Source organism: Alligator mississippiensis, chromosome 3 (assembly GCF_030867095.1).
Source record: "Alligator mississippiensis isolate rAllMis1 chromosome 3, rAllMis1, whole genome shotgun sequence".
Taxonomy (NCBI): Eukaryota; Metazoa; Chordata; order Crocodylia; family Alligatoridae; genus Alligator; species Alligator mississippiensis.
In genome coordinates this window covers 255,897,459-255,924,132 of record NC_081826.1, presented here as the reverse complement: position 1 = coordinate 255,924,132, position 26,674 = coordinate 255,897,459, and the positions used below count along the sequence as shown (strand labels likewise).

At 40.9% G+C, this 26,674-nt stretch overlaps 2 protein-coding genes across 7 annotated transcripts in view; one reads left to right on the top strand and one right to left on the bottom strand.

The window, feature by feature from the left end:
• Nucleotides 1-26,674, bottom strand: part of PDE8B (phosphodiesterase 8B) — a 202,001-nt gene that overhangs the window by 7,706 nt on the left and 167,621 nt on the right. For all 5 annotated transcript variants that reach the window (XM_019482249.2, XM_019482242.2, XM_059725101.1 and 2 more), the window contains 10 exons: nt 20,774-20,825; nt 16,409-16,486; nt 15,172-15,248; nt 12,856-13,020; nt 11,857-11,902; nt 11,267-11,402; nt 8,195-8,393; nt 6,819-7,036; nt 5,994-6,129; nt 1,650-1,817 (listed from right to left, as the gene is read on the bottom strand). In XM_019482249.2, coding sequence (XP_019337794.1) covers nt 1,650-1,817; nt 5,994-6,129; nt 6,819-7,036; nt 8,195-8,393; nt 11,267-11,402; nt 11,857-11,902; nt 12,856-13,020; nt 15,172-15,248; nt 16,409-16,486; nt 20,774-20,825 — 1,275 coding nt within the window. The remainder of the gene's footprint in view (nt 1-1,649; nt 1,818-5,993; nt 6,130-6,818; nt 7,037-8,194; nt 8,394-11,266; nt 11,403-11,856; nt 11,903-12,855; nt 13,021-15,171; nt 15,249-16,408; nt 16,487-20,773; nt 20,826-26,674) is intronic.
• The window catches only part of WDR41 (WD repeat domain 41), a 99,260-nt gene that overhangs the window by 59,046 nt on the left and 13,540 nt on the right, over nt 1-26,674 (top strand). The window contains exon 14 of one of the 2 annotated variants that reach the window (XR_002088703.2): nt 24,258-24,480. The exons of the other annotated variant lie outside the window; for it this stretch is intronic. The gene's annotated coding sequence lies outside the window, so the exon portion shown is untranslated. The remainder of the gene's footprint in view (nt 1-24,257; nt 24,481-26,674) is intronic. 2 annotated transcript variants of the gene reach the window in all.

The following is a 26,674-nucleotide window of genomic DNA, read 5'->3' as shown; positions in this document are numbered from 1 at the left end:
CCAGAGAGCATTTTGGTGCCAGGAAGTCCACACAAGTAAGTAATACCAGTTGTGGACTTCTTGGACAGGACCAAGGAAATGCCACTGCACATCAGGCTGATGAAGACATCTGTTCATTATGTGGTTCCATCATTGTAAATAAATATTGTAATGCCAATGGCCTTCTGGCTAACTGGGATATTAAAGAACCATAACCCCTGAATGGCTCTGTGCTGGGTGCTCTGTCCCTTATGCTCCAAACTATGAGTCTCAGTGCAAGGTGGCATCGGCATATGATAATCTGGGTCTCTTCAAGCCTCTGCAGAAATCTTTTGAAACAAAAAAGTTTTGGGTCAGGCCTGAAGCTTATGCTGTCTTTCCTACAGCAAGGGACTTATCTGTCACCTGTATGGGTTGAGAGGTGTTGGGAGTCTTTTCTCCCTTCAAGCAGACCTTTCTCTCTTTTGGTGTTGTGACGAGGAGAGTTTCCAAGAGCAAGTGATCTGCCTCAAGAACTGGATCAGGTTTGGTGAGTAAGGACAAATTTTGGTGGCATTGGAAATGTTCCACACTGGCTTATGGTGCCAGAAGGGGTGTATGGTGCCACAACAAACCCTTCAATACCATATCTAATGTGGAACAGAGAGATTTATCCAGGAGAAAGAGTTGAAGGATATTCTCCAGTATCTTCTCTGCTTGAATGACTGATAGAGTAGCTGTTGAAGTTGTGAGTCTCCCTCAAGCAAATGTACCTTGTATGCCCATCTGAAGCTCAAATTAGGCCCTCACCAGAAGGGCATACCCTGAGATGTGGAGATTAAACAGGTCTGGGTAAGGCTATGTGAAAGAAAGGGGAACCACCCCTTCCTACATATCTAGCAACGGCAACCTGCCAACCAAGAAGGAAGGAAATCCATATCAGTCGTGAAATCCAGGGTAGCAGAGCCTTGTGGCATGGCTCTGTTTGTGAGGGTGGAAGTCAGACACCTACTGGCATTGAACCAAAGCCTCAGAAGGTTGTAGGATGCCCCTAAGCAAAGAAAAAACAAGAAAATAAACTCTTCACACTTCTCAGGAACCCGCACAAAATATTCTGGGTAGGTTAAATGCCATTATCTGAAGTGAAACTTAGGAAGGAAAACCTGGGCTCCCACCACAATTCTTTTTGAGGCTATCACAGGACCTCCATCATACCTAGTTGACTCACATCTCATTTGAAAAACAGAACCCTCCAGTACTAGAGTGCAAGTGCCCTGTGCTGAAACATTGATTCAAGGGCGGACTCAGGGAAAATTAAGCGAACTCCTATTACATCTGTGAGAGTGTTCTGACTGTGCGGAGACCAACAATCGTCTTAGGCAGTCTGGGAAAGTCAAACAAAACAAAACGGAACAAAACGAAGCATACAAATACTGCCCACAGTTTCACACGACAAACAAAATTAGCCCCACAGGCAGCATGTTATCGGTAGTGGAAGGTGTCAACCTGTTTCTCGTTTGCATGAAATGAGTACTTGCGAGAGTATGACAACTGTGAAAGTAAAGTAATTAAACCCTTATCTTTAAAGGAGGTGGATTCACTCCAGCCAGAATATCATAAAACAGCAGCTGGTACCCATGCACTTGTATGTGATGTGACAATCATTCACTTAAATAATACAAAATTCATACCTGTGCAAAATATTCCTCTGAAATTCTCCCAGCCCATTCAATGCAGAGTTCTAGAGGACGACATGGATTTGCTACATCTGCACACTTAATCATCATGCGCTTGATCAGTGTTTGGTTATCTGGAAAATTCTTCACATTGGCTGTACAATCACAATCGCTGCCTTCACTCTGTAACAGAGAATCAGTCAAGGTTTCATGGTCACCATCAGCACTAACAAGTATAAATACATTACTGTTATATTCCTTTCTAATGCACTTCTCAGAGTGCATCCTGTTTACTTAGATGCACAATATTCTGGGTAAAGAAACAAGCAGAATAGGGAGAGAAAAGAAAGTTCCTTCTATGTGCAGGAACTTTATTAGGCAGTTGTAATTACATCACCATTACCTCCAGTATGGTTTGGGTAATTTTCAGAATTAGCAGTGAAGTCAGCAAGCAATACAATAGTCTCAAACTTTTACTCCTCCTCATGAACTCAGAAGAGTTGTACTGGTGGTTTCTTATGTGAACACTGTCCACTGGACTATCAGTCTCACTGCAGAAATATCACTGTAAAACCATGAGTGACCTGGATTTGAATCAGTATTTTGGGGGTGAAACAGCAGCATTTAGATTGCTACATGTGCTTCCCTTTTCCAGATCACAAAAAAGAGCTAAAAAAAAAAAGGAAAGGGGGGGATGGTAAGCTGAGGTCTAGAAACTTTAGTTTGTATTTAGAAAAAAGAGCCAGAAAAAAGAAAATATGCCTGAGGCCTTTCAAGAGCAGACAAACAGAGAGAAGATCTCCTCCAGGTACATGACATTTTTATCTTTTGACACAGATGTTAACTCCGCATGTCTGGGCTTTGGGCTGAATTTTAAGCTGCAGAGTTGGAACCATTATCCCATAGCTACATTTCAAAACAGCCCAAAAGGTCACCAGTAGGGAAATATAAGAAAGAGGAGGTCATTTGCAGTAGCTTTCTACTTGCAAGGTAATGAACTGTTGAACTGCTCTGGGGAAGTGCATGGAAGAGATGGAGCCTTTGTGACACATCTGCTATGAAGCCATCTTTTGGCCCTTTCACAGCTTAGAAGGGCACAGGTATACTATCTTCCTTATTGAGTAATAAAAGGTGGACACCTCAGCTCACTATGGCATTAATGCTACTCGCAAAATAATATATTTGTGTAATTATGTCCTCCCCTCTGCTGCTAAATTCAAATCTGAGTCAAAAATTGAACATAAATACTTTTTACCACCAGTGCCAAATTAATGTCTTTGTGGTTTATGAGGAGATATTTTTGCAGTGACTCTTACCAATGGGGACATTAATCTTCCAACTTTATGTTTAACAGTTAATTGTTCTCAGCATGGGTAGTCCAGCAAAGAACTGCCCAATTAGAACTGCCTCTTAACTGCTGCTCACAATCAAAAGTAGGAAAAAGCAGTGTTAACAATAAGAAATAGGACAAACTGCAGCCAGGAAAAGCTCACTGTATACTATCACTCTTTTTGCATTGCAGTTTTATTACTCTTCAAGCCTTTTTCCCTTTATACAATAGTCTCCACTATGAATGGGCAAAATAAAGAGAGTGAATAAGAGCAAATGCTTTTTATAGCTTAAAAATGCTGATTGTAGTAGAATATATAGGAAGCATTTACATGTACATCAGCAAGTGCCAGAGGTTAATGTGATTAAAGGGAGTCTATCAAAAACAAATCAGGGATTTAGGTACCACTGAATGGGACCTGTGCACCTAAAATCCTTCAGACATTTCTGGATCTTCCCTATGCCAAGTCAATTATCGGAAAAACGTAAAGCCCTAATAGAAGTGACCCGGGGGAAGGTGGCAGGAGGAGGGGGAGTGGGGAGTAGGGGGTATAATATATTACACTTTACAGATTCCTCGTGTGTGATCTACTTTGGAAAGACTTTCCAGAATGATTCCAGCAACAATAGTGGCCCAAGCCAGCAAGCTGAAAAACTGAAAATCTAAATTTGGAAATATGGTTTGGATTCAATAAAGGCATGCAAACTGGGTAATTACTTTCTGCAAGTGGGGAGGTGGCTCCACTACATAATGCCATACTGAGCCATTTATGCTACAGCTCTAAAAATTAGCGCTGCTTAAACCCTTTCTGAAGAAGGCGAGCTAAGTATTTTAATCTTCAACCTATTAAATTCCATTCACTCTTCCCATTTCTGCTACTAAATGACATACTTCAGCTGAAAATAAAAATCCTGTTCAGCTGGTTGCCACTATCTCCATGATAAACTAGAGGAAGAAGTAACTCTCTGAAGATATATAGACCAGCCATGTACAGTCTAAGAGTATAAGTGTATCTAACCATCTATTTCCTATCCACCTATTATTGGATCCACCAATATTATCCTGCAGCAGATTCCCAGGTTACGTTTAACCACTTGTCTCTCTCTTCTTGGGTTTGCAGATTCTAAGGGCTTTTGCCCACCTGCAAATGTGACAAAATGCAGGAAGCGTGATTCTAGTGAAGGGTAACAAGGAGTAAGATGATGGCTAATATTATTAAAATAAAGATCTGTTGTTTTTCCCAGCTACATTACTGCAGTCAGGGAAAGGTCTTTACTGCAGGTCAGATAGTTTCTACAGAGAAAAATCGTGTTTGATATCTATTCATGTTACTGAACAGATGGGGATTTTTAAGGTTATGAAGTAGAGTTTGGCTTTCTGCCTAAATATTAAACTAGATCTCTCTACACGAGTCAACTTTCAAAAGGAGAAACCCATTCTGGGTAGGAAAGATTAGTAACTATATATAAGTAACAAAGGAGCTTTGAAATTAAAACCAGACTACAGAAGGGCAATTGCTTGTTTATTCAGGGAGGCAAAGATGCATATAAACATTAATACATTTAGAAAACACCATGGGTTATTGGGGATGGAATCCATAGTGAATACATTGGATCAGTGTACCCCCGGCGGCCAGACACGGAGCAGTGTAGCCCAGGCGGGCAGACTGGACATGGAGCGGGGGCAGAAATGGGGTGGGGGAGAGGGAGGTGGCACGTGGCCGGCCGCGGAGTGGCAGTAGCCACCATTTGTGAGCTTCCCCCACCCCTCGCATCCAGCCATCCTAGTACCCCCTAGGAACTTCTCAAGTATCCCCAGTTGACAACCCCTGCATTAATACAATCTCAGAGCTGCCACTTTTGAGGGCCAGAAAAGTGTAAATGGCAAACCAAGAGCAAAAGGAGCCATTTGATACCAGGGATGAACCATGAACATACCCACATGCGAATAGAAAAAAAAGTAAGAAACTGCCTATTACATGATTTTCTCATTTATTTCCTCAATTAACTTTGTTTCCTTTAACCAGTGGTGTAAGCAGATTATTTTTGAGTGGCTAACAAAATTATGAGGAAGTTGGTGGCAGTTAATTGTTGGGGCACAAAACCAGTACTTGACCTTGAGAAGAGACAATGGGGGCAAGAGGCACCAGACTTCAAGTCAAAGGTCAGGCCTTGACTGACTATCTTCAAGAGATTACCAAAAACTATCTGTATTGGATTTTGGCATATGGGGACAAGTAACGGGAGTAATAATAAGAAGAACGTGTAAAGACAGCAGGCCTCTGGTTCAGGAATTTCTCACTGGAGTTACTACCTGAGCTGGGGAAACCTCTGGCCAGATGACTGGCATCTTCTGTGGCAAAAAAAATAGGATGATGCTAACTAGAAAAAGCCATAGCATTGCTCAAAGGCTCCAAAAACTATTTTCAGTGTAAAATATTTAGAGCAAAATTGTCAAACAGCTTCTTACACTGTAAATGTGGAATCTGGACATGAGCCTGATGGCTCATACAAAAATTTGGAATACAATAGTTTTTTGGTGATCCAGCCTATGGGCCATATTTTTCCCACCCCTGCTGTAGACGCAGGGGTATTCAGCGATGTTTGGTGATGGGAAGGGGCTTTCTTTGCACCGTGCAGGCTTTCCTGTGCTGCACCATGCCATGGCCAAGTGGATTTGCCCATGCTGTACCACACTGTGGCCAGAGCTTTGCCCATGCTGCACCAGGGCTGGCAGAGAGAAGTGGCAATGGCTGGGTCCTTGCATTGTCCCACCATGGCTCCTAGTGCCTGGCCCACTGCTGCAAAACAGTTGCTGCAGCTAACTTATACTGTAAGCTATTTTAAGCTTTGGGGGGCAGGGCCAAGCACCATGTTCTCTCAAACATCTATACTACACCAATAGGTAGCATTTGTTCTTAAGTCTATTTGTGGTGTTTGAAAATGACCATAAATGAAAATAACACTTTAAGTTTTCTTGAGGTATAAATGGAAAAAGTCCCTTAGAAGCTTCCAGCTAGGTCACCTTACATTTGAGTTAGTTTCCTCAGATGCCATGGACTTATTGATGCTGTTCACAAATTTGTTCACATGCTCAAAGTGCTTTGTCATCTCTGTTGCCAAAACCATGTCAATAACAGCTTGTCGCAATGTCCGATAATGGTTCCTAAAAGAGAAAAAACTGTTTACTCATTCAGGTGATAGTCAGAGTTAATTCTGGCTTTCTCTGGATCGCCTCACCAAGTTTGTAAAAGGGAAGCTGAGACAGACATTAAACATAAAATGGGTTAACTGGAAAGTAACAGTAACTATGGTTGCATCCTTATTATGCTCAGGTGTTTTAATGGTCTATGGATGTTTTATGTAATAAAATACAAATCAATAAACACTACAAGTTACTCTTAAAATACCAGTCTTAAACTGAATTATGTGGGAATAGGAAGTCACCAAGGCACTCACAGAAAGAAATCTTAAAATAATTAAATTTAGGTTTACTGCATACACCTCCCCACACCGATGCGATCAATTCACGGAATTCTGCACTCCAGGGATCCTAGCAGTGTATTTTCGTTACACCTCCCATTATCTGGGAGTTGATTTGTTTTATTTTAAACAGTAACATACCCCAGAAAACACTGCAATACATTTCCAAACATTACAAGGCCTGGAAGACTAACATGGGGCATAAAATTAAAACATTAAAAAAAAAAAGTTTGTATTAAAGTACTAGGAGACCTTAATGATGAAAAGCCTTTTATTAAGTGGCATCTTTAGTGTCTGAAGGTAATTCTCAATCTACCCAAAGCTTTAAAAAAATACACCAAATACAATAATATATGCCACAAGCAGACCAACCTATCAATATTCTTGAAAATGTTGCACTTGTTGTCTTTAGCCGTGAGCTGGAATGCCAATGCTGTGTGGTGACTTTCCAATACAGCGGTGTCATTATAAAGTACAGCTAATTCACTGCCTGCATTGCAGAGGAATGAGTTGGTCCGTCCTGGGTGATCTACATCATGAATGGTGGCAGCTATTAGTGCAGCCACCTTGTCTAAATGGTCCAAACTTCCCTATAAAAATGAGTAAAACTATAATTATTCATTACATAATGAACCACAATAAAAACTGATCATCTTTAGCATAATTACCAGGTATGTATAAGCTCCTTGGGGCAGGGCCTTTGTCTTTTTGTAAGTTTCCCACTTCCTGAGTGTCAAGAGCATCCGCTGTTTCCCCCTATCCATTGCTTCCATGAAGCTTTCTTACACCCAAGCCATCTCTTTTGTACAGTTTTTGCTTTAGATGTTGTTCTATATCGCATACCAGCCTGAAATGAGACTCTAAGCTCCTTCCAAGGGAGTTCTGCTTTGCGTCTGGCAAGGAATTGTGTGCACATACAATACATATCCACATGCGCATACAGTTCTACTGAGAATGACAGTAGTAATAATCTTAAATATCTATTGAGGAATTAATCAGATATTTCTGCTATGAGTAATAAACTGAGGTTTGGAAGTTCCATTAAAAAAATAATTTCAGTATTTCTTTCAGCTTATTTTGACATGTGAATAAAATGTGTTTTGGAGTAAGGAAACAGGAAAAAGTCACATATTAACTTTTCCCCTTCGCTAGAAAAATTGGTGTAGATGCCATTTTTTCAAAGAGTAAACGCAAATTGTTTTATAATTCATTCTTTTTAATTCCTCTGACTAAAGAAACATTTTTAAAGGAAGGAAATGGACAGGATCATGGTAACTAAAGCTATTCTATTCATCACAAAATCCTTGTTGGAAAGATAATGCTTCATACCATCAGCAGTTGTTCTACTGCTTGGTATTCTTACCTCTAATAAACCCAGGTGATTTTCTCAACTGCTGCCTCTATTTCCAGATTTGCTTCAGGAAAATCATTAATACACTTACAAAACGTTTTGGGTTTTTTTCTGTTGCTGCTATTTAGGGGTTCTGATCCTTCCTCATGTAATTTCATTACTCATATGAATAACCCCATGGCTTTGAATGAAACTACTTGCACCTGTGGGACTTGTAGAGATGCAGGGGTCAGGGATCAGAAGTAGGGAACATTATTTAAGTTGCTTTAACGCACAACTTTCAAGTGGCTTACTTGTAAAATGAAACCGTTATGGCTGCAACTATTAATAGCTAATAGCCTGCTTAAAATGTATTTAAACAGGTGTCAAACTAAAGACCATTCAGGGAATATTGTACCTTAACTCTTTCCTTTCCAAGAAAAAATGCTGTAGCATGTAAAACGTCTGCTGCATGTGTGGAGTTGTGGTATGCATTGGAGGAGTGGTAGTTGGCTTCAATCACCTGGAACCAGGCTCGTACTGTTGCTTCTGAACAATTTAAAAATTCAGAGACCCCAAACCGGGTAAAAACTTTTAAACCTAGATAAACTAATGGCCTGGAAAATAAGTAAGGAGACCAATATCAGTGAAAATACGGCAAATTCAAGAGATAGACATGCACAGAATTTACAATTTTCTAAACATCTCCCTGTCTAAAAAATCTGTTCACGGCACCTTCTAATATGTTTTAATAAAAAAGTGAAAACAATACATATTCATAATTTCTTAAATCCCTAGCCAACCAGGGTAGTTACTACAGTTTCTACCATCTTTTCTGATGTACCATATTGACTCAAATATAAGACAAAATTTTTTCCCCAATCAGCATGGGAAAAAAAGCTCCTTGTATTACATTTGCATACAAAGAACCCTCATTAAATACATTGTTTATCATTAAATTGCTGCCCAAAGCAGCATGTGCTCAGTAATGGAAACCAACTATGAAGTTGATTAAATGCAGCCAACATTGAACATGCCTGCAAACTCAAGGAGTGAGAGACAGTTGGTTAAACCTAACCTGGGACTCTGCTGCAGGACAACATCCACCAATAATAAATAGGTGGATAGGAAATAGGTGGTTAGATACACCTACATTCTTAGACTTTACATGGCTAGTCTACACATCTTCGCACAGGGAGCTGCTTCTTTCTCTAGTTTATCGTGGAGAAAGTGTCAACCAGCTGAAAAGGATTTTTATTTTCAGCTGAAGGGTAACATTTTGTAGCAGAAGTTGGCTGCTGGGTGACGATACAGATTTTTAAAAATAAAATTTTGTTTCCAAGGCCAAATCCATTCTTAATTAAGTTCCAAATTTTGACTGAATCTAAATCATGAATCTTCTGGCTATAGATTAATATTATGCACAGTTTATATGATATATAAGTAGGTGCCAAAGTGCTACTTAAAAGTGGGTTTCTGGAGTACCTGTGCTAAACTGTACAGACCCTGGGGGTCTTCAAGAGGAGGTTAGATGAGTATCTAGCTGGGGTCATCTAGACCCAGCACTTTTTCCTGCTTATGCAGGGGGTCAGACTCGATGATCTATTGAGGTCCCTTCCGACCCTAACATCTATGAATCTATGAATCTATGAAAAGTTGCAGTTTCAAAAAAGGTCAAATGCATCTATTCTGGATGAACTGAATCTATGGCTACCTACAATCTTTTGTTTAAATAGGCATGTTTATTTCAAAGTCAATGTTTTCAAATTTGCCCCTGACTTCCATGTGTTCACGGACAGTAATGTGGGGAGGGAAGCTGCAGGGGGAAGGAGCTGGGTGCAGATGGCAAGGGGGCCACTTGACTCCTTCACCAGATTTATTTTCCCTGCTGTAATAGTGGGAGGGGGATAAATTCAAGACAAACCCCCTAATAATTAGATTCTATACCTGGAACATTGTAACAAATTTATAAATTGTCCGTATATAGAATCTAATTATTGTTGGGGGGTGTCTTATATTCAAGTAAGTGCAGTAATGTAATGTCCTATGAAAAGCACCACAGAGTTATTGGAACATTGACTTTTGTGATTTTAGTTCGGGTCTCCTGAGTTTTGGTATGTTTTTGTAAAACCCTAGCTTCTGATGACCTAATAACCAAGAGAAAGAAAAAAACCTCTTGAAAACATGAGCCAAGTGTATCTGACAGGCTCAAAAACTGAAGGCAAATAAAAAGAATCAAACATTGTTTAATTAATTAATTGATTTTCTGACTGTCTGGAGACATGCCCCATGACTTGAATGTTTGACTGTTCAAGTTGATAACACCCCCCATTTCATCTATACTTCTTGAGGGAACTTGGAGTCTTAAGTCACTCCTTCCCTATGTCCTACTTACACTTTTCATGTATAAGCATTGCCAGTTTTAGGAGCACAAGACCACATTCAGGGAAGGACCAGATTTCCCATCTACTGTTTAGCAGCTGAACAACCTATACAGATGTTAAATCTAGTTAAGAATCAATTGCTGGAAGTTAAAGCCAGTTAAATTCAAATAAAAAATAAAGCACATTTTTAATGTTGAAGGTGATCAACCCCTTGAAAAATATCAAGGGAACGGATTGTCTCAAAACTCAGCCTGGTTGCCTTTTCTGAAGATATTCTTTCAAACTTTTTGATAGGCATGCCAAATTAGCCCCACACCCTCCCTAAGTGCTACTCTGATCCCCTTCCTCTGCCTGAAACGCTGCATGGCTTTCTGCTTCCTGCCCTATGCTTCCTGTCCAATCGGCTGCTCTACTTTCCGTTTCCTGCCTATCTGTTGCTGTGCTGCCTCTCCCCTCCCTGATCTCCCTCATGCCATACACAGAAGCTCCCCATACTACTTGCAACATGTACTACATCTCTGCTTTAGTCAATACAGGACTACCTGGACAAAAGTCTATGGCCAGTATTATACAGGAGGCCAAATCTAATAGTCCCTTCTGGTCTAGAAAATCTATTTATCTGATGAGCCTAGTGTTGCTTTATCCCTTCTATTTTTAAAAATCACAAATTCAGAGCCACAATAGTCCTGGAACTTCCTTTAATAGGGGGTTACTATTTTTAGCATGACCATGTGCAGCCTCCAGATCCAAAATATACCCCAGATGCTCTGTGGAGCAGTTGGTAGAAAAGGATGCTGTGGGACATACAAGAAGTATAGACATTAGATTGTTCCAGAGAGAACAATAGGGAGTAGGAACTAGCTAGGGGGTCAAAGTAAATTGATAGAGAAAGAATTCCAAAGGAGATGTTCAGAGAAGGCTAGGGTGAGGTTTCTGAACTGTAAAGCATCCTGAATTATTTTTTAACAGGTTAGCAAAGCAGATAGGTATCAACACAGAGATCAATGAAGGGACTGTCAGAAGCTTTTTGAAAGAACTATAGCAAATAAATAGTGAAACCCATTTTTTTAGCAGCTTCATTAGGGGTACACAGACAGCAGACATGCCTTTTATTTGTAACAGCCTCCAATTCAAAAATGTTGAAGTCCCAGCTTTCTTCATTATCAAGCAACTGTGCAATACAGAGTGGAACATCATTGATTGCAATTGGCACTGAAAGGTGACTATGGCTCTGGTTCATGTCTGTCAAAATGGAAATTCAGGAATGAAATCAATTATGGTTTCTTACAACTTTATTTCAACTTGCAAGATCCTTATTAGAAACTAACGCCTCAAGGCATAATTTAGATAAAACCAGATACTGTAGCATTTTATAGAAATTCATCTTTTTTATAGTCAGTCTGGACATAAACCAAAAGGAAAAATCAGATCAAATCAAGTAACTTTTTATTGTCGTTTATTTGGATAATATAATCTTTTTCAGTGTTATTTTCTAGATTTCTCAGATAAATTATTTTCATTGCTTGAACCTGTTTCAGCTCTGAATGGAGACATTCTAACACTTGCTCTTAGATTATTTAGACAACCATTTCCAAAAGCAATAAATCAAACTATAAATTAGCCTGGAGCTCTATGCCAAAGTTAGCAATAAATGAAACACTGCACAGGCAAAATAAAGTTTACCATAGGAACTTACTCTTAGAAAATACATACTCATTTCCTGACAGTCTTCTTAAGCCATCCTGAAATAAAGGAGGACGCTATAAGTGGTGGGAAACCATGCAACATGTATACAGCATTAACCATTTTTAAGAACACGTTGTAGTTTCTTCAGAGGAATTAGTCCTGGATAACTAAAATACTGGTCATATGTTAGAATGTGCCTTAAACACCTTGCTTCTTTTTGAGTGTATCAGTTCAGATGTGGATTTGGGTACCCCTATGTTTTAGTTGTTCGAACTCCCCTACCCCTGAATTGAGAAGTAAGAGAGAAGTGTTCAGCTACCATATTTGTTTTTAAAGTACATATTTCTAGATTTCAAGGACAGTCCAACTGTAACGTTTTTAGATACTACCCTCCTTTAATTCCTTTTCATTGACTGCTTCATATATTTCCACAAAACACACAGTGTGTTTGTTTATAGGGTTTGCAGTGGCTATAAGGAAAAAAAGACAGAGATTCCATTAAGAAATTCAGCCGAGGTTTGGTGTGGAAGACAGTCTGGGTACTGCAAGAGGACTGAAATAAGGCACCCTTCTGAAGTCAGTTTTACAGTTCTCATCTAGTAACTAAATGGATATGGTGTAACATTTAATTATTTTCTGTTTAATTTTAGCAATCAGGGCAATGCTTCCTAAACAGTTAGAGGAATGAGAGGCAACAGATTAGGTGACCAAGGTGTGTAGTTTCTCTTGGAACTGTAATGTCACCCTTGTAAGAGGATCAGTGTATCCAGCTAGCTGTTTGAATAACAGCAATGGTTACTACCTTGGTACTTAATAGTGCCATTCAGATGAACTTTCTTGTCAAGAGTAAAATATAAAGTTAAAGTGAAACTGAGTGACAGCTACTATTCCCATTGTCCAGATACTGGGGCTGGTCATTTCTCTGTCAGTCAGATGGACGCAGAGCTCCTCTGACATTAGTGCAGTGAGTGGAAGCAGTTTAATTTTCAATCTTTCTTTCTTTACTTACAGTCATCAGACCTCCAACAAGATCACTTGTGTGAGGATCTTCATCTTTGGTACCTAGCTGGGGGGAGTAAAGTTCTGTTGTCCGTAAGATTTCCAGAACTCTGTCCAAGGCCTCCACTACAGTGACAGGGCTGTTCTCCTGGGCAGCATTGATTATGTTAATAACCTGGGGGAGGCAGAGTGAAAAAACAGGTTCTCTCTCAAGTTAGTACAAAGTCATCATACTCAGTGGATTGTGTTATTACTCATTTTGTAGTGAGAAAGCTTGATTTCCTCCACGGTTCTTAATTTAGAGCAGGGGTGTCCAACCTTTTTGAATGTGGGGCCAGATCATGAACTTTTTATCACCCAGTGGGTCAGCAGGAGCGGGCACTCATGTGGCCTGTCCAGTCCAGCTGCAGCCTGGGGGCACAGGGGTCAAGGGGTGCCGCCTGATCCCACCGTGTCCTCCCTGCCACCTGGGCAGCCTCAAGAATGCTCCCACACCTCTGCTCTTGGGCTCAGCAGCCAGGGGGACATGTGGGGACTCTACAGGGGGGTGCGGGACATGCAGAGGCACCCCGCTGCTCCCTCTCCCCCGGGGCAGCCCAAGCCTGAGCCCAAGCGGCAGGGGTCCCTCCCTCCCCAGGGCCCGTGACTCACCACCCCCAGCGCGATGTCTGTGGGCGCGGGGGGATGCGGGGAGGCAGGAGTGGCACCAGCTTCCCTCCCCGACAGCCACAGCAGCAGTGGCAGCAGCATCTCCCGCAGGCCTGGCTGCAGCATCCCTCTGAGCCAGCATCCGCAACCCCTGCACCCACCTGCCCGCTGCACCGTGACCTGCTCCAGCCCACACGGCCAGCGGCCAGCATGCAAATGAGGAAGGGAGGGGCGGGGCTAGGAAGGGAAACCCTGCAATGTGGGAGAGGAGAGAAGCTGGCATGCAAATGCGGAAGGGAGGGGTGGGGTGAGGAAGGGACATGGTGAAATGAGGGAGGAAGGGAGGAGCTGCACCGCGTTGGCAATGTCAAGCTGATGCGGTGCGTGTGGGAACCTTGTCCCTTCCCCAGCCCTTCAACAGCCATTAGGAAGCTGCTGAGGGGCTGGGGGAGGGACAAGGCGTGGGAACGATAGTAAACAGTGTTTACTTTTGTTTCCTGTTGCAGCACCGTGGGCCTCAGAAAATGGCTTGGCGGGCCGCATGTTGGACGAGCCTGATTTAGAGGAAAAAGAGAACATTGAGGGGCAGGGGTGGAATTTTATTTCCCTTTGATCATTTAAGGAGCAATTTGTTTTTTTAGCTATCTAAGAGCTATTTTTGCCACAAGCACACAGGTAGTAATTTTATTTCCTGGCAGTATGGACATGTAAGTAAGTGGCCATACTACATGTACATATTGAGTGTGCACAGCAGGCTACCTACTGGCTGGACACATACATGATTACATGCCCCTGCCCCTTGCAGATGCACACTGGTATTCATGGCCTGAAAATATAGACAGCCCCAAACCCACAACTGCTAGGTGTTAGATACAGGGAGGAGGATACTCTAGGCTCTTCTCATACAGAGGTGGTTTAAACCTGCAGTTCTGCCTTCCTGTCAGAGCACGCTAACCACAATACCAGAGGTAAGGGATTTTGCAGAGCCTTCTCTGGCACTCTTGACGCTGGCCCCTTGGGCCACCCAGAGATGAAGATATGTTGGAGTAGGAGGAAGAGAGCAAGTCAGAGGGTATATATATATATATGCTGCCCTGGAAGGAGCAGCTGAGCTCTAGCCTGGCATCTTGATCCTAGCGAGGCATATAAGGGACAGCAGGCTGAAGTTCAAAAGGAGTGCCAGAGAATAGACTAGATTATGCCTGATTTCTGGAGGAGTGGTTAGCACTCTGTGTTGGAAAGTCAGAGAGCTGCAAGCTCAAATCCTCTCTCAGCAAAGGGGACCTAGAACCAGGGTTTCTAGCTTCCTGTGCAAGATCCCTAACTATACAGTGACCAGGGCTAAAACAAGGGGCAGACCACCTTCTCTTCATTTTTGTTTCCAGTACTTCAATACGCATATTGAAGTACAATCAACTCCTTCAATTACAGGTTGCCTACCTGTACGTAAGTGCCAATAACACTAAAAAACTGCTTTGTAGGTAACATCCCAGGTGCTCTCTCTCTCTTTCAAGAGATCCAAAGAGGAGACTTATTTTTACAAAGAGCAATTAAAATTAAGATACAATATCTAAAGACCTTTTGTTGTAAATACAACAGCAAGCCATATTTTCTGGCATGGATAGCTCCAAACTCAGAGTTTCTGTTCTGTAGTAATAGGCAGTAATAACCACCTTACCTTTGTGATAGGAGCTTCTATTGTCATCGAGTGGATTCTGGCCATTGATGAATATCGGCGATTTTGTAAACTTGGGGCTGCGGTTAAATAAAATACAGAGAATTTGCCTTCAGAATAATTATCACTTTACATTCTGATATTGCACAGCATAGAGTGTGTATTTAAATAATAATCCTGTGAGTCACTGGTGCAGGAGTGCTTTCATAAGGGAATAGCAGTAGGCTGTCATTGGTACCACACTTCCTGTTGACTCAGTTGAGTTTACTGGTGCTTTCTATAAGGTACATCTAAATGGTAGGGAGTTCTGGCAATCCTCTTCTCTTCTTCTTTGAAAGAATACTGCTGTCAAAGCAGTTTTGTACGTACGGCAAGACTGCCTTTCTGTTTGTTTTACATTTTTCTTCATTTTTCCAGCCTTAAGTCAAGTGAGTAGCCCTTCCCTACTACTCCTGCACACCTGAAATGGCCTTCCTGGGAGCAAGTCTTCCTCTGTAATAGGAAATCCTACTCATCAGAACTTTTGTCTCTTGCTTGACTCTGCTTTTTGTCTCTCCTTTTTCCTGATGCTCCCTGCTGTCTGTCCCTTTCCTTCAAAAAGTTTCTCTCATTCTTGTTTCACTTCTGATTTGTGACAGTCTTCTTGCAACCCACCTCCCCTGTTTTAAGTCAATCTCTCTGAACCCTCACTCTCTCTGGGCCCTTTTACACCATAAACCTCCTTCCAATTTGCCTGCCTGCAGCCAAACATTTAGATCCCTGAAAAAGATGGCTCTGTGTGTACATTTGCAAAAAGGCAGAAAGCACAATCATCCTTTCACAATGAAGTACAAGGACCGCCTACAGATGGGATATGGAGCAAAAGTGCTGTAATCCTAGGCAGGAGCAGCATGTGCTTCCTGTAGGATAAAGGAGCTTCTCCCTATCTGTTTACTGGTGAAGATGAACCAGAAGTGAGAGGGTACAAAGGTTGGCTGTGTGGCATTCTGCTCCTGGGCAGGATCTTCCTGATTATGTATTGTATTGCAGCACTGATGTCTATGCTTGCAGCAGCACATTCCAATTCAAACTGAATAACAAAAGTGATATAAAAAAGAAAGGGGAAATCAAAGGCCTTTCACACATCTCTTCAGCAATAACTGTATAGGATTCTGCTGCTGTCAGTCTTGTCCCTGTTTAAACCAACTCCCTTGGACTGCTCTGGGAACTTCCTTATTTTTCTTGAGTTCTGTTTTCTTACCATCACTACTTCGAGATGTTATTGATTTGACATCAATTGAGTCTTTCCTCCTGTTCTTGCACCTGAAGGAGTGGGATGCTATAAATAGAAAATGAAAGATTTAACATTGTGACAATAATCAACATTTCTTTAGCCTTGCCCACTGAAAACCTAAGCTTGCTACAAACTTTAAAGAACTATCTCCACAATCTCCGTTATACAAGATAAGGAAGCTGAAGCACCGACAGCTTTAGTGGCTTGATCAAAATCAACTAGCAAGTTGTTGTATATGAAAGACATGTTACCAGGTCTCCAGACACTTAATCCTGTTTTAACCACAACACTGTCTGCTTCACTGCACCAAACTAAGATTGCCACAGGTCTCCATTTCTTTTTCTTTTTGTTTTTTTTAATTTGCACTCTAAATTTGAAGACAGATGCAATTACTGAGGGTGTGCAAAGCTTCAATCGCTGATTTGATTCAGAGAAGATTCAGCTCGATTAGGAGGCCGAATCATTAAATTCAAATCAAATCAAATCAGGAGACCCATAAAAACCTCCAAATCAATTCGAAGCAACTGAATTGATTTGGAAAAGATTTGGAAAAAGACTTGGAGATTCGGACGGCTGTCTTGCAGGGAAACAGAAACAGAAGAGAGAGAGGGACCGGAGGGGGAAGACTGATATCTGTAGCTGGTCAGTGACTGTGATCTTGCCCTGAGTTCCCTTCCAATTACAGTGCTCTGGGGGAGGGATGTAGAAACAACATACTTCACTTCATCCAATTCCTAGATACAAAACATCATGGACACAATATAGACACTGGATTTATGATACACTATAACCTGCCTGACATCTGACTCCCCAGGTACCTCTCCACTTTTACCTGCTACATCCCCCTTCCTGCCCCCCCTCCCAGTCTGTCTCTTACCCCCTGACACCTCCATTTCCATTTTCACTGGCTGGCTTTCTTGCATGCATACCAGCCTCTGGCTTCTTTACTACTCCTTCCATCCAGGAAGAGCACACACCAACTACAGGTGCTTCCTCAGCCTGCCGAAGGGTTTTAAACCTGAAAGCTTGCTAAGATATATTTCTCCAACTATTCAATTGGTCTAATAAAAGATACCAGATTGACCCAAAGCACCTTGTCTGCCTATGTCCTTAGAGCAACATGGCTACAACCTATACCCCTTAACACACACACACACGACACGAGTTCTGCTTTCAGAACCTTGAAGGGCAGTTTCACAGAAACCCCTGCACCTATCTCCTTGAAACCTGGCAGGCCCCATGCTCACAGAAGGAGCTAGCATCCCTGCTGTTTTCGTCTAAATCTGCCAAAAAATGACAAAGTTATAGGTATTTCAGTGATTCCCCTTTATAGTCTATGGCCGAATCACTGAATCTCTCCGAATTGGTGCCAAATGTTTGAAAGCCATTTTGGCTGAATCGATTTGGGACAGTGACCCAAATCTCTGAATCAAATCACTGTCCTCCAAATTGGGCAAATCTAAATCAAATACTTCCCTATTCACACAGGCCTAGCAATTACACTGTTACAACAATCACACTGGTGTTTTGTTTTCTGTTCATTTTTTGGCAAACCAAATCAGGTTACTTCAGGCTAAGGCCATGCTCATGGAGACTAAGAAAAGTAGCAATACAATAACTTGCTCATGTGCTCACACTCTCAAAATAGCTTTTTCTCCTGAGAAAGTAGTGTTCTAGATTAGAGCTCCCCTCCAACATTCTCACAAGCGGTTGCAATTACAGCTATGGGTTAGGTTATGCCAGATGTTGTTCAACATCTAGGATTCAGTTAATGGGATTCAGTGCATGCCAAGTGAATTTGTGGGTGACACCAAGTTAGGCAGTTACAGACACTCTGAAAGGTAAGGTTAGGATCCAGAATGACCTGGATGAACTTGAAAAATGATCCAAAATCAAACAGAAGAAAAAATAACCTGAAAAATAACAAAGTCTTGCACCTGAGATGGAATCATTTCATTCACAAATACAGACCGGGGAATGAATGGCTGGGCTGAGTACCACAGAGAAGTACCTGGGGATTGCAGTAGATCATAAGCTGAATATCAGCCAACAGTGTGCCCTTGTTACCAAAAAAAGCCAACAGCATGCTGGGTAGTATCAGCAGCAGTGTCACTTGCAAATCAAGGGAAGTGATTCCTCCATTCACTTCAGCACTGAAGAGGCCTCACCTGGAGTACTGCCTCCAGATTTAAGCCCCACACTTCAAAAAAGATGTGGACAGATTGGAAAGAGTTCAGCAGAAACAAATAGAAATGATTACAGGCTTGGGAAGCAAGACTTATGAGGAAAGGCTGAAAGAACTAGGGTTATTTAGTCTGGAGAAGAGAAGACTGAGAGAGGACTTGATATCAGTCTTCAAATATCTGAAAGGTGATTATAGAGAGAATAGTCATAGGGGATGGGACTAGGAGCAGGATTCGATGGCCTCAAGCTAAAGCAGATGAAATTTAGGTTGAAGATCCAGAAGAACTTTTGACTATGAGGGTAGTCAAGCATTGGAACAGGCTACATAGAGAAGCTGAGTTGGATACTATACTATGAGTTGGACTCTTGATCTCCAAGAATTTTCAAAAGCAGGTTAGATGGACACTTGGCTGGGAAGGCTTAAGCTGGGGGCTGGACTAGATGACTGTATGAGGGCCCTATCAGTCCAAGTTTTTTATATCCTAGGATCATCATCATTCTCACATGATATCACATGATAGGATGGTGGTTGTATATGTATATGTATACGTATACATTTTTAAAAGGCAAGCGAGGGATACAGAAGGATTATTTTGCCCACTTCTGGAATACAGTGTGTTCTAAAATGTAACATGAGCTGCTTAAGAGCGTGCAGCTGTACCCCACAATGTATTAGAGTAGAAAAGGACTCAAACACTACTGTGATACATTACATGAGCTCTACACTAACTAGAACAGAAACACTGTATCTAATTAATAATGCAGATGAGGCAGATCAATATAAGATAACAATAAGCCTAAAACTGATCCTGTGGCATTCCCTCCCCAGATGAAATAAACATACAGTATTTCCTAACAGTGTATGATTTGCAAAAAGCAGCTGCCTCACAGCTTTATTTCCTTCCTCCACTTTTCTGAGGTACTACCTATGCCCTCACTAACTTCTGTACTAACTTTTGGCAGAGAACTTGATGACTTTTTGCAAATAGGAAAAAAATGCCTCATGAATGTAACTAACTTGCATATACTGTATTATTTAAGTATTATCAGAAAATGACTGCCATTGCTATGTCTTCGCATGCATTTCCATGACTGAAATATATGAATTTACGGTGGCCCATCATAACAAACTGTTAAGAGACTCATAAGGCTGTCCTGATGATGGCAAAAGGCATCTTCCAGCAGCCAAGCTAATTCACATCTTTACAATGTATCAATGAAATGAGAGTCTTAATATTTACTTCAAATTATTAGTTATGCAATTTTAAATTATTAACTGGCCTTAACTAATTTATGGCTTAAAAAACCCTAATTATTAGTTGAAATGAAAGCAAAACAACATTTAACTATATGACATTTGGAGTCATGGATTTTAGGGATATTAAGTAAAGAAGAAGAGGTCAGAGAGAATGAGAAGTCAGGTTGAGCTCCTATCTGCAGGTCTGGGCTCCACACCATTTCATTCTCAACATCAAGAAAAAAACATTACTAGGTCTTTAGACAAGTCTGTCAGACTTTGACAAGTTCTACTGAATTACTGTTTTTAATTTTAACCAATCAATGAACCTGACCTGACTGATATTATGCCAGATTTTACAACAGCATACATTGTTATATATATTCATTATATAGACACATTGTTATATATATTCAAGCACCCACTTTGAACGCCTTCAAGACACATTTGGACACTTATCTTGCTGGGATACTATGATCCCTGCTGACTTCCTGCCCCTGGGGCAGGGGGCTGGACTTGATGATCCTCCAGGGTCCCTTCTAGCCCAAATGTCTATGAAATCTATGAAATTTATATTCAGTTCAGGCAGTGGAACAATGCCAGTTTCCACATGCTGGGGATCAAATCCATTAATATAACTATGGCAGTTACGTTAACTATCAGCACTGTTCCATAAATAAATGCCACAAAAGGGTAATGACTAACATTAAGGATTGTGCAAAAGCAATGGCATGTTGTTCTAGCAGTACAGTGGTCCACTAGCATCAAACACGGGCCAGCTCCTTTGATGATATAAACCCATTTGGCCATTAAATGGACAGAACAAAGACAAGATCTACTTATACCAGCAAATGGTTTAGCCACATATTTGAAACTATATAAGTATATAGAGATAAATGTCAATATCTAACCTGACTGAGAATTGTCGCCTGCATACTTCTCATCACGATGACTCTTGTGGAGCTGAAGTTGTATGAATTGTAAAATAAAGAGGAAAAAAAAGAAGAAAAGAAAAGATTTTAAAGGGGTACATTCAGCACAAACATTAACAAGTGGTATCTGTTCAGTTACTTGCAAAAAGTCTTTAAAATGCCTTTTTAAAATGTAATTGGATATATAGAAATAGCAACAATGAGAGAAAGAAGGGACACACAAGAAATTATACTGTTTTTCTATATTATTAGTGGAACTCAAAAAGGTGCAGAGAAAGGCAACAAGGATGACCCAGGGCATAGAGAGGCTTCCATATGAAAAGAGACTAATTAGAACTTTTTAGCTTAGCAAAAAAGATGGCTGATGGGAGTATAGGACAGAGGTCTACAAAATAATGAATGGTGTGGAGAAAGTAAATAGGATTTACTATTTACCATCTTTTATGATATCTGAAGTAGGAGACACACAGGGAATTAGCAAACAGGTTTAAAACTAACAAACGAAATTTTTTCACATAGTGTGCAATTATTTTGTGGAATTCATTGCCACATGATATTGTGGAGACTGACAACTGAACCATGTTCAAAAGAGGATTAGACAAACTGATGTAGGATAGGTCCATCACTAGATATTAAACATTACAGTTAAGGTGCAATCTCCAAATTAGGACTTCCTAGGTCTTAAAAACTGTAAGGAATGAGAGCAAAGGGACAGATCAGTCTGGATAGGCCTTGCATAAATACTCTTCCCTTTAGCATCTACTTAGTGCCACTCTGAGATACAGAATACTTTGCTTATGGATTTGTGGTCCACTCCAGTATGGCATGTCTTATGTTTTAGTGCTTCCTGTTTAATGTCCTTAACTGTAAAAGAATGGATTTTCTTTTTATATTAGTTCTAAGTCCTATTTCTTAGTAAGTCAACTGGGGTCTAGGGTCTGGCCATGTTTCCCCCACCGCCAAAGCCTAGCAAGGGCTGCTTCCCCACCCCCAACGCCCTCTAGGCAGACCCCAGCTGGGATCCCTGCAGGCCAGGGTGGGGGTTTAAACCCCTCCTCAATTATAAGAAGGATTCATGTCTTTGTCTCCATCAGAATGCATTAAATTTGTGCTTAAAATTAGGCACATATAATAGTCTTATAAAAGTAAGTTTCCATTTAGAAACCTTTTCTTAATATAATCTTCACTATAATCTTGTTCTCCCCCCCCCCCAAAAAAAGTACAATGTCTTAGGCACAAATCCATAACATATAACTTCTTGCTACATTATGAGTCTGGCACAGAAACCTGTACATTAGAAATCACCATGTAGAATTTGTTATACAATGACACCCCTGATGGAGACAAAGACATCAATGCTTTATTCTCTCACTGATAAAAAAGAGTGGCCAATGCATGAGAATTCAAGAAGGGAAACTTTTGTGTCTGTGTATAAGATCGGCAAGTGTTGAAGCCAAGCAGTTTTAGAGTTACATGGGCCCCATGAAGTAGAAACTTTGAACAAAATTCAGATCATGGCAGCTTTTACTGTCCCATAACTACAAATGATTTAATCAATTCCTCTTTAACCCATCACATAAAATCTTAACTTTAAAAAGTATGGTGCTCTTCTTTATCCAGCTAGTTATATATTTGGTATACTGTATTTTATCACATATGACACACAGCTTTTTCCCAAAAACCAGCTGGAAGAAATTAGAGTATGCATTTTATGTGCGAAACACAGTAAAAGCAGGTTCTACCACGTACTGCAGCAGTTCTCAGAGTATGGCCTGCTGGCCAGATCTGGCCTGTGGAGTCAAGCCATTTGGTGTATGGGGCTGCCCACAGGTTTGCAAATTTGGTGCTGGGGGGGAAAAATGGAAGCATTAGTTGCTGCAACACTGGGAGTAATGGCAATTAACTCTGCCACTGCTCCCTGCTGACAATATTTTGGACCCATGGAGAGCCCCCCAGCCACACGACATGGCTCTGCATACCAGATCGGTCTAGCACATGGTGTCAGTGGCTAGCTCTGGACCCAGGGTGCAGGGTTGGTCTGTCGGCCCCATCCAGCATGTAGGACTAGTAGCAGGGTTGGGAGCAGACTCAACTCCCTAGCTGCTGCTAATGATCAGTTACTTTTCACAAGAAAAGATTTTTTCTTCATGCTGCCTTTCAAAAACAAGGTGTGTATTATATTCCAGAGCATCTTATATGCAAGAAAATGCAGTAAATCCAGAACCAATTAAGAGTTTTATATTACAAAGCATTATCCTCCTAACAATGGGTGATTCATTATTATTTCATAATTAAAAGACCCATAGTTCATCCACAACTCTCTCGGCAATAAAAGACAATTGCATCTTAAGAGCATGAATTACACACGTACAATACACCAATTAATATATTATTGAATAAAAACTACTTCAATGGAGTTACATCAGATTCTGATTCTCCCATCTGTGTAAAGTGGGAGTAACAGACATGAGAATCTAGTCCAGCCAATTTCTAATTTTATCTGGACTCTATAAGTACATTTTTTTTTGTAATTGGATCACTATGCTGGTCCATGTACTTAAAAAAAAAAAATTAAACACTCCCAGCATGTCTGCCCAGTGTGTTTACTTTTCTCCTACCAGTGATCAAGGAAGAATCCAGGTTAATTTAGGGCTCTTGTCATCAGGCAATATCTACCAATATTAGAGTGAGACACGTTGGTAGGAATGGGGATCCCAGCCTTATAAGCTAAGTGAGGTTCCCAGAGACACATTGTCTGCACAGACCAAGATGACTCAAGAAGATTTGGAAGTACTGCACTACACAGTGTATATTACTGCTGCCTCAAAAGACAGTAACACTAGCAAGCCCTTTCGAAACAGGCGCTATCTTGCCTATAACCACCACCACTAAGCCCTGTCCCTTTACCATCTGACATTCTAGCAGCAACACTGTCAGGATTCAGCCAGTTACAGGTGACCATATGCCAGACCAAACCTAGCTAATTTATTCTCTATAATATCTTTCATGCGAGTGAGTAAATAAGTCAACAGAAAGTAAAACAAAAACCTCACCAAGGTAAAACAAACTTAATCACTGCAGAGAGAGGAGCCTGATTGCAGAGAGACAAGAAAACTTTTGCTAAGGAATAAACTGCCTTAGACATTTTAGCAAAATGTTTACAGAGATGTTCTTTAATATAAGAATCCTTATAATTCCATCTCTCAAGTAAGATAGGAGAGGTTGGGTTACAGAAGTTTTGTTTGTTCTGAGGCCACACTTGGGTGGCATTTGAGAAATACCATCACTACAGTTAACTGTTTAATTTGCCACTGAAAGAGAAATGCAAGTTACAGCTAATTATCTGGTAGTGACTAATTACTGGCAGGGGAAAAGGCAAAAAGCTGCATTGATAAGGAATTGGAAGAATGGTGAATTATCCTATAAGATAATGAACTGGACTATATCTTTGTTTTGTTTCCAGTCAGAGAGGAGAGGAAACAACAACACAGAGCCTAGAAGATGCAATGAACACATTCAAGGCCCACAAAGGTGAAGCCAAGCAGCACACAATCATACACTGAACAGCTGCACATTCTGCATAATGCGTGCCATCTCATTTTATCAACTGGCATGTTGCTGTATTATCACATACAAAATAATACTGTAACCTATAAACAGTGGTGATGCCCACCTTAATCTACAAGGTAAGACATTAAAAAAAAGCTCCAGGTGGGCAAGAGGGGTACCTGCCTTGGGCCCTTGCAGCATACTTCATAGTGGGAACTTCAAAAGAGCTCCTGACTGCTGCTGCTTTAAAAGCAAGAGCAGAGGAGGGAACAGCAAGTATGGTAGCAGCAGCAGCTTAACCAGGACTGTGTAGGAGTCCGAATATGGATGAGGCTGCTGCCCCCTGCCCTGGAACCCAGCCCCCCTGCTCTCAGAATGCAGGACCCTTGGTTTTGGAACCATGCACCAGTCCTCCCACCTTGAAGGGTTTGCCCCAGGCACCAGCTCTGTTTGCTATGTTATTGTGTTGGTGCCTTAATATATCTCCATGTGCTTTCAGTTCTGAAACCAATTTAAGGGCTGATGCTGGACTTGGATTTTTCTCCAGTGTACAACCATTTTATGCCTCTGTAAAGTTGTACTTTACATCAGAAGAGCACATTTCACATCAGTGAAAAAAATCCCAAGCACAGACACAACCACTGTTAATTATTTCACTCCTAATCATGGACAGAGTTCTCTTAATCTGGTAATCATATCTCAGATACAGAAAGCCCAAATTGCCACAGTTCCAGAAACCCGTCATTCTCTCTGACAACTTTTATACTGCGGTTATGTGATTCAGAGGAAAAATCTGCACTGTGTTGAAAATTACAAGTGAGGCAATAAAAAGTTACAAGCGTGGCAATAACAAATAAAAAAGGTAGATTTGCACCTTATATACTAACCAATGTAGATATATAGCAAATGCTTTCATGAGCTGTAGCTCACTTCATCAGAGGCTGCGATAGGGCATGCAGAACAACAAGAACAACAGGAGATGCCATTCTAATTGTACATTTTTATTTCCATTTAATTCTATAGAATACTTAATTTTAATTGTCAAGAAGCTGCTGCTGGCTTTGAAGTCTGCACAATAATTGCTTAAGAAATGAGAGTTTACAACAGCCTACACAGGGTCTCAGTTTCTTTTTGTTTGAACCAATCTTTACCACCAGAGGGTGCAAATCTGCAATGTCTGAGTCTGCAGAACAAAGTTCTCTCTCAACTTATTGTTACTAGAACTGTATGAATTTAATACAGACAAAGACACATCCCCAAATGACAGAAATTGAAAATTACAGAAAAAGCAAAGGTAAACTGTAAAAGGCGTATTTAATTTGTGCCCTTTACTACTTCTTTATGCAGATAGCTTTATTTTTCTGCTCATCTTTACTTTCTTGTATGCATTCTACTTATTATCTGTGTATATAATTTATTTAAAAAAATCTTCATCAGCAGCATTCCACTTTAAACCTATATCAAATCAGTTGCAAACAAGGCACTATTAGGCTTTTGCTTTTTTTACAAATGAACAAAACAATGAAAATATATGCATTGGTGGTATTGTTATCTATGAGCAAAATGCCTATATCTCTAAGGACTTAACCCTTTTAAACTATTGTTATTTTAAAGTACTATTTTGATCTGCATGAGCAACAATGTTTTAAAACTCACTGGCCCACAACACTGGATTAACTCGTGGCACTTGGGGGAGGTCCCTGAAGACTGGAAGAGGATCAATGTTGTACCCATCTTCAAGAAGGGGAGGACAGAGGACCTGGGCAACTATAGGCCAATTAGCCTGACTTCTATCCCAGGGAAAATCCTGGAAAAATTAATCAATTTGCTTGCAGAAGGTAGGATTCTGAATGACAGCCAGCATGGCTTTGCTGTGGGCAGGTCTTTTCTCACCAATCTCATCCCCTTTTATGACGAAGTAACTGGCCACCTGGATAAGAGAGAGGAGGTCGACATTGTATACCTAGACTTCCAAAAGGCCTTCGAACTGGTATCGCATGATGTTCTCATGGGAAAATTGGAGGTTTGAGGGCTTAGCTGAAATTGGAGGTTTGAGGGCTTAACTGCTTGACAGTTAGGTGGGTAGGAAGCTGGATGCAGGTTAGGACCCAGTGAGTTCTCATGAACGGATTTGTGTCATCCTGGCAAGAAGTGGCCAGTGGTGTCCCTCAGAGGTCTGTGCTTGGTCCAGTGCTTTTCAACATCTTTATCAATGCTTTGGATGTGGAGGTGAAGAGCTCACTGGCCAAGTTCACAGACGACACCAAGTTATGGGGGAGTGTGGTCACACTGGAACACAGGCTGTAGAAACAGGCAGACCTAGACAGGCTG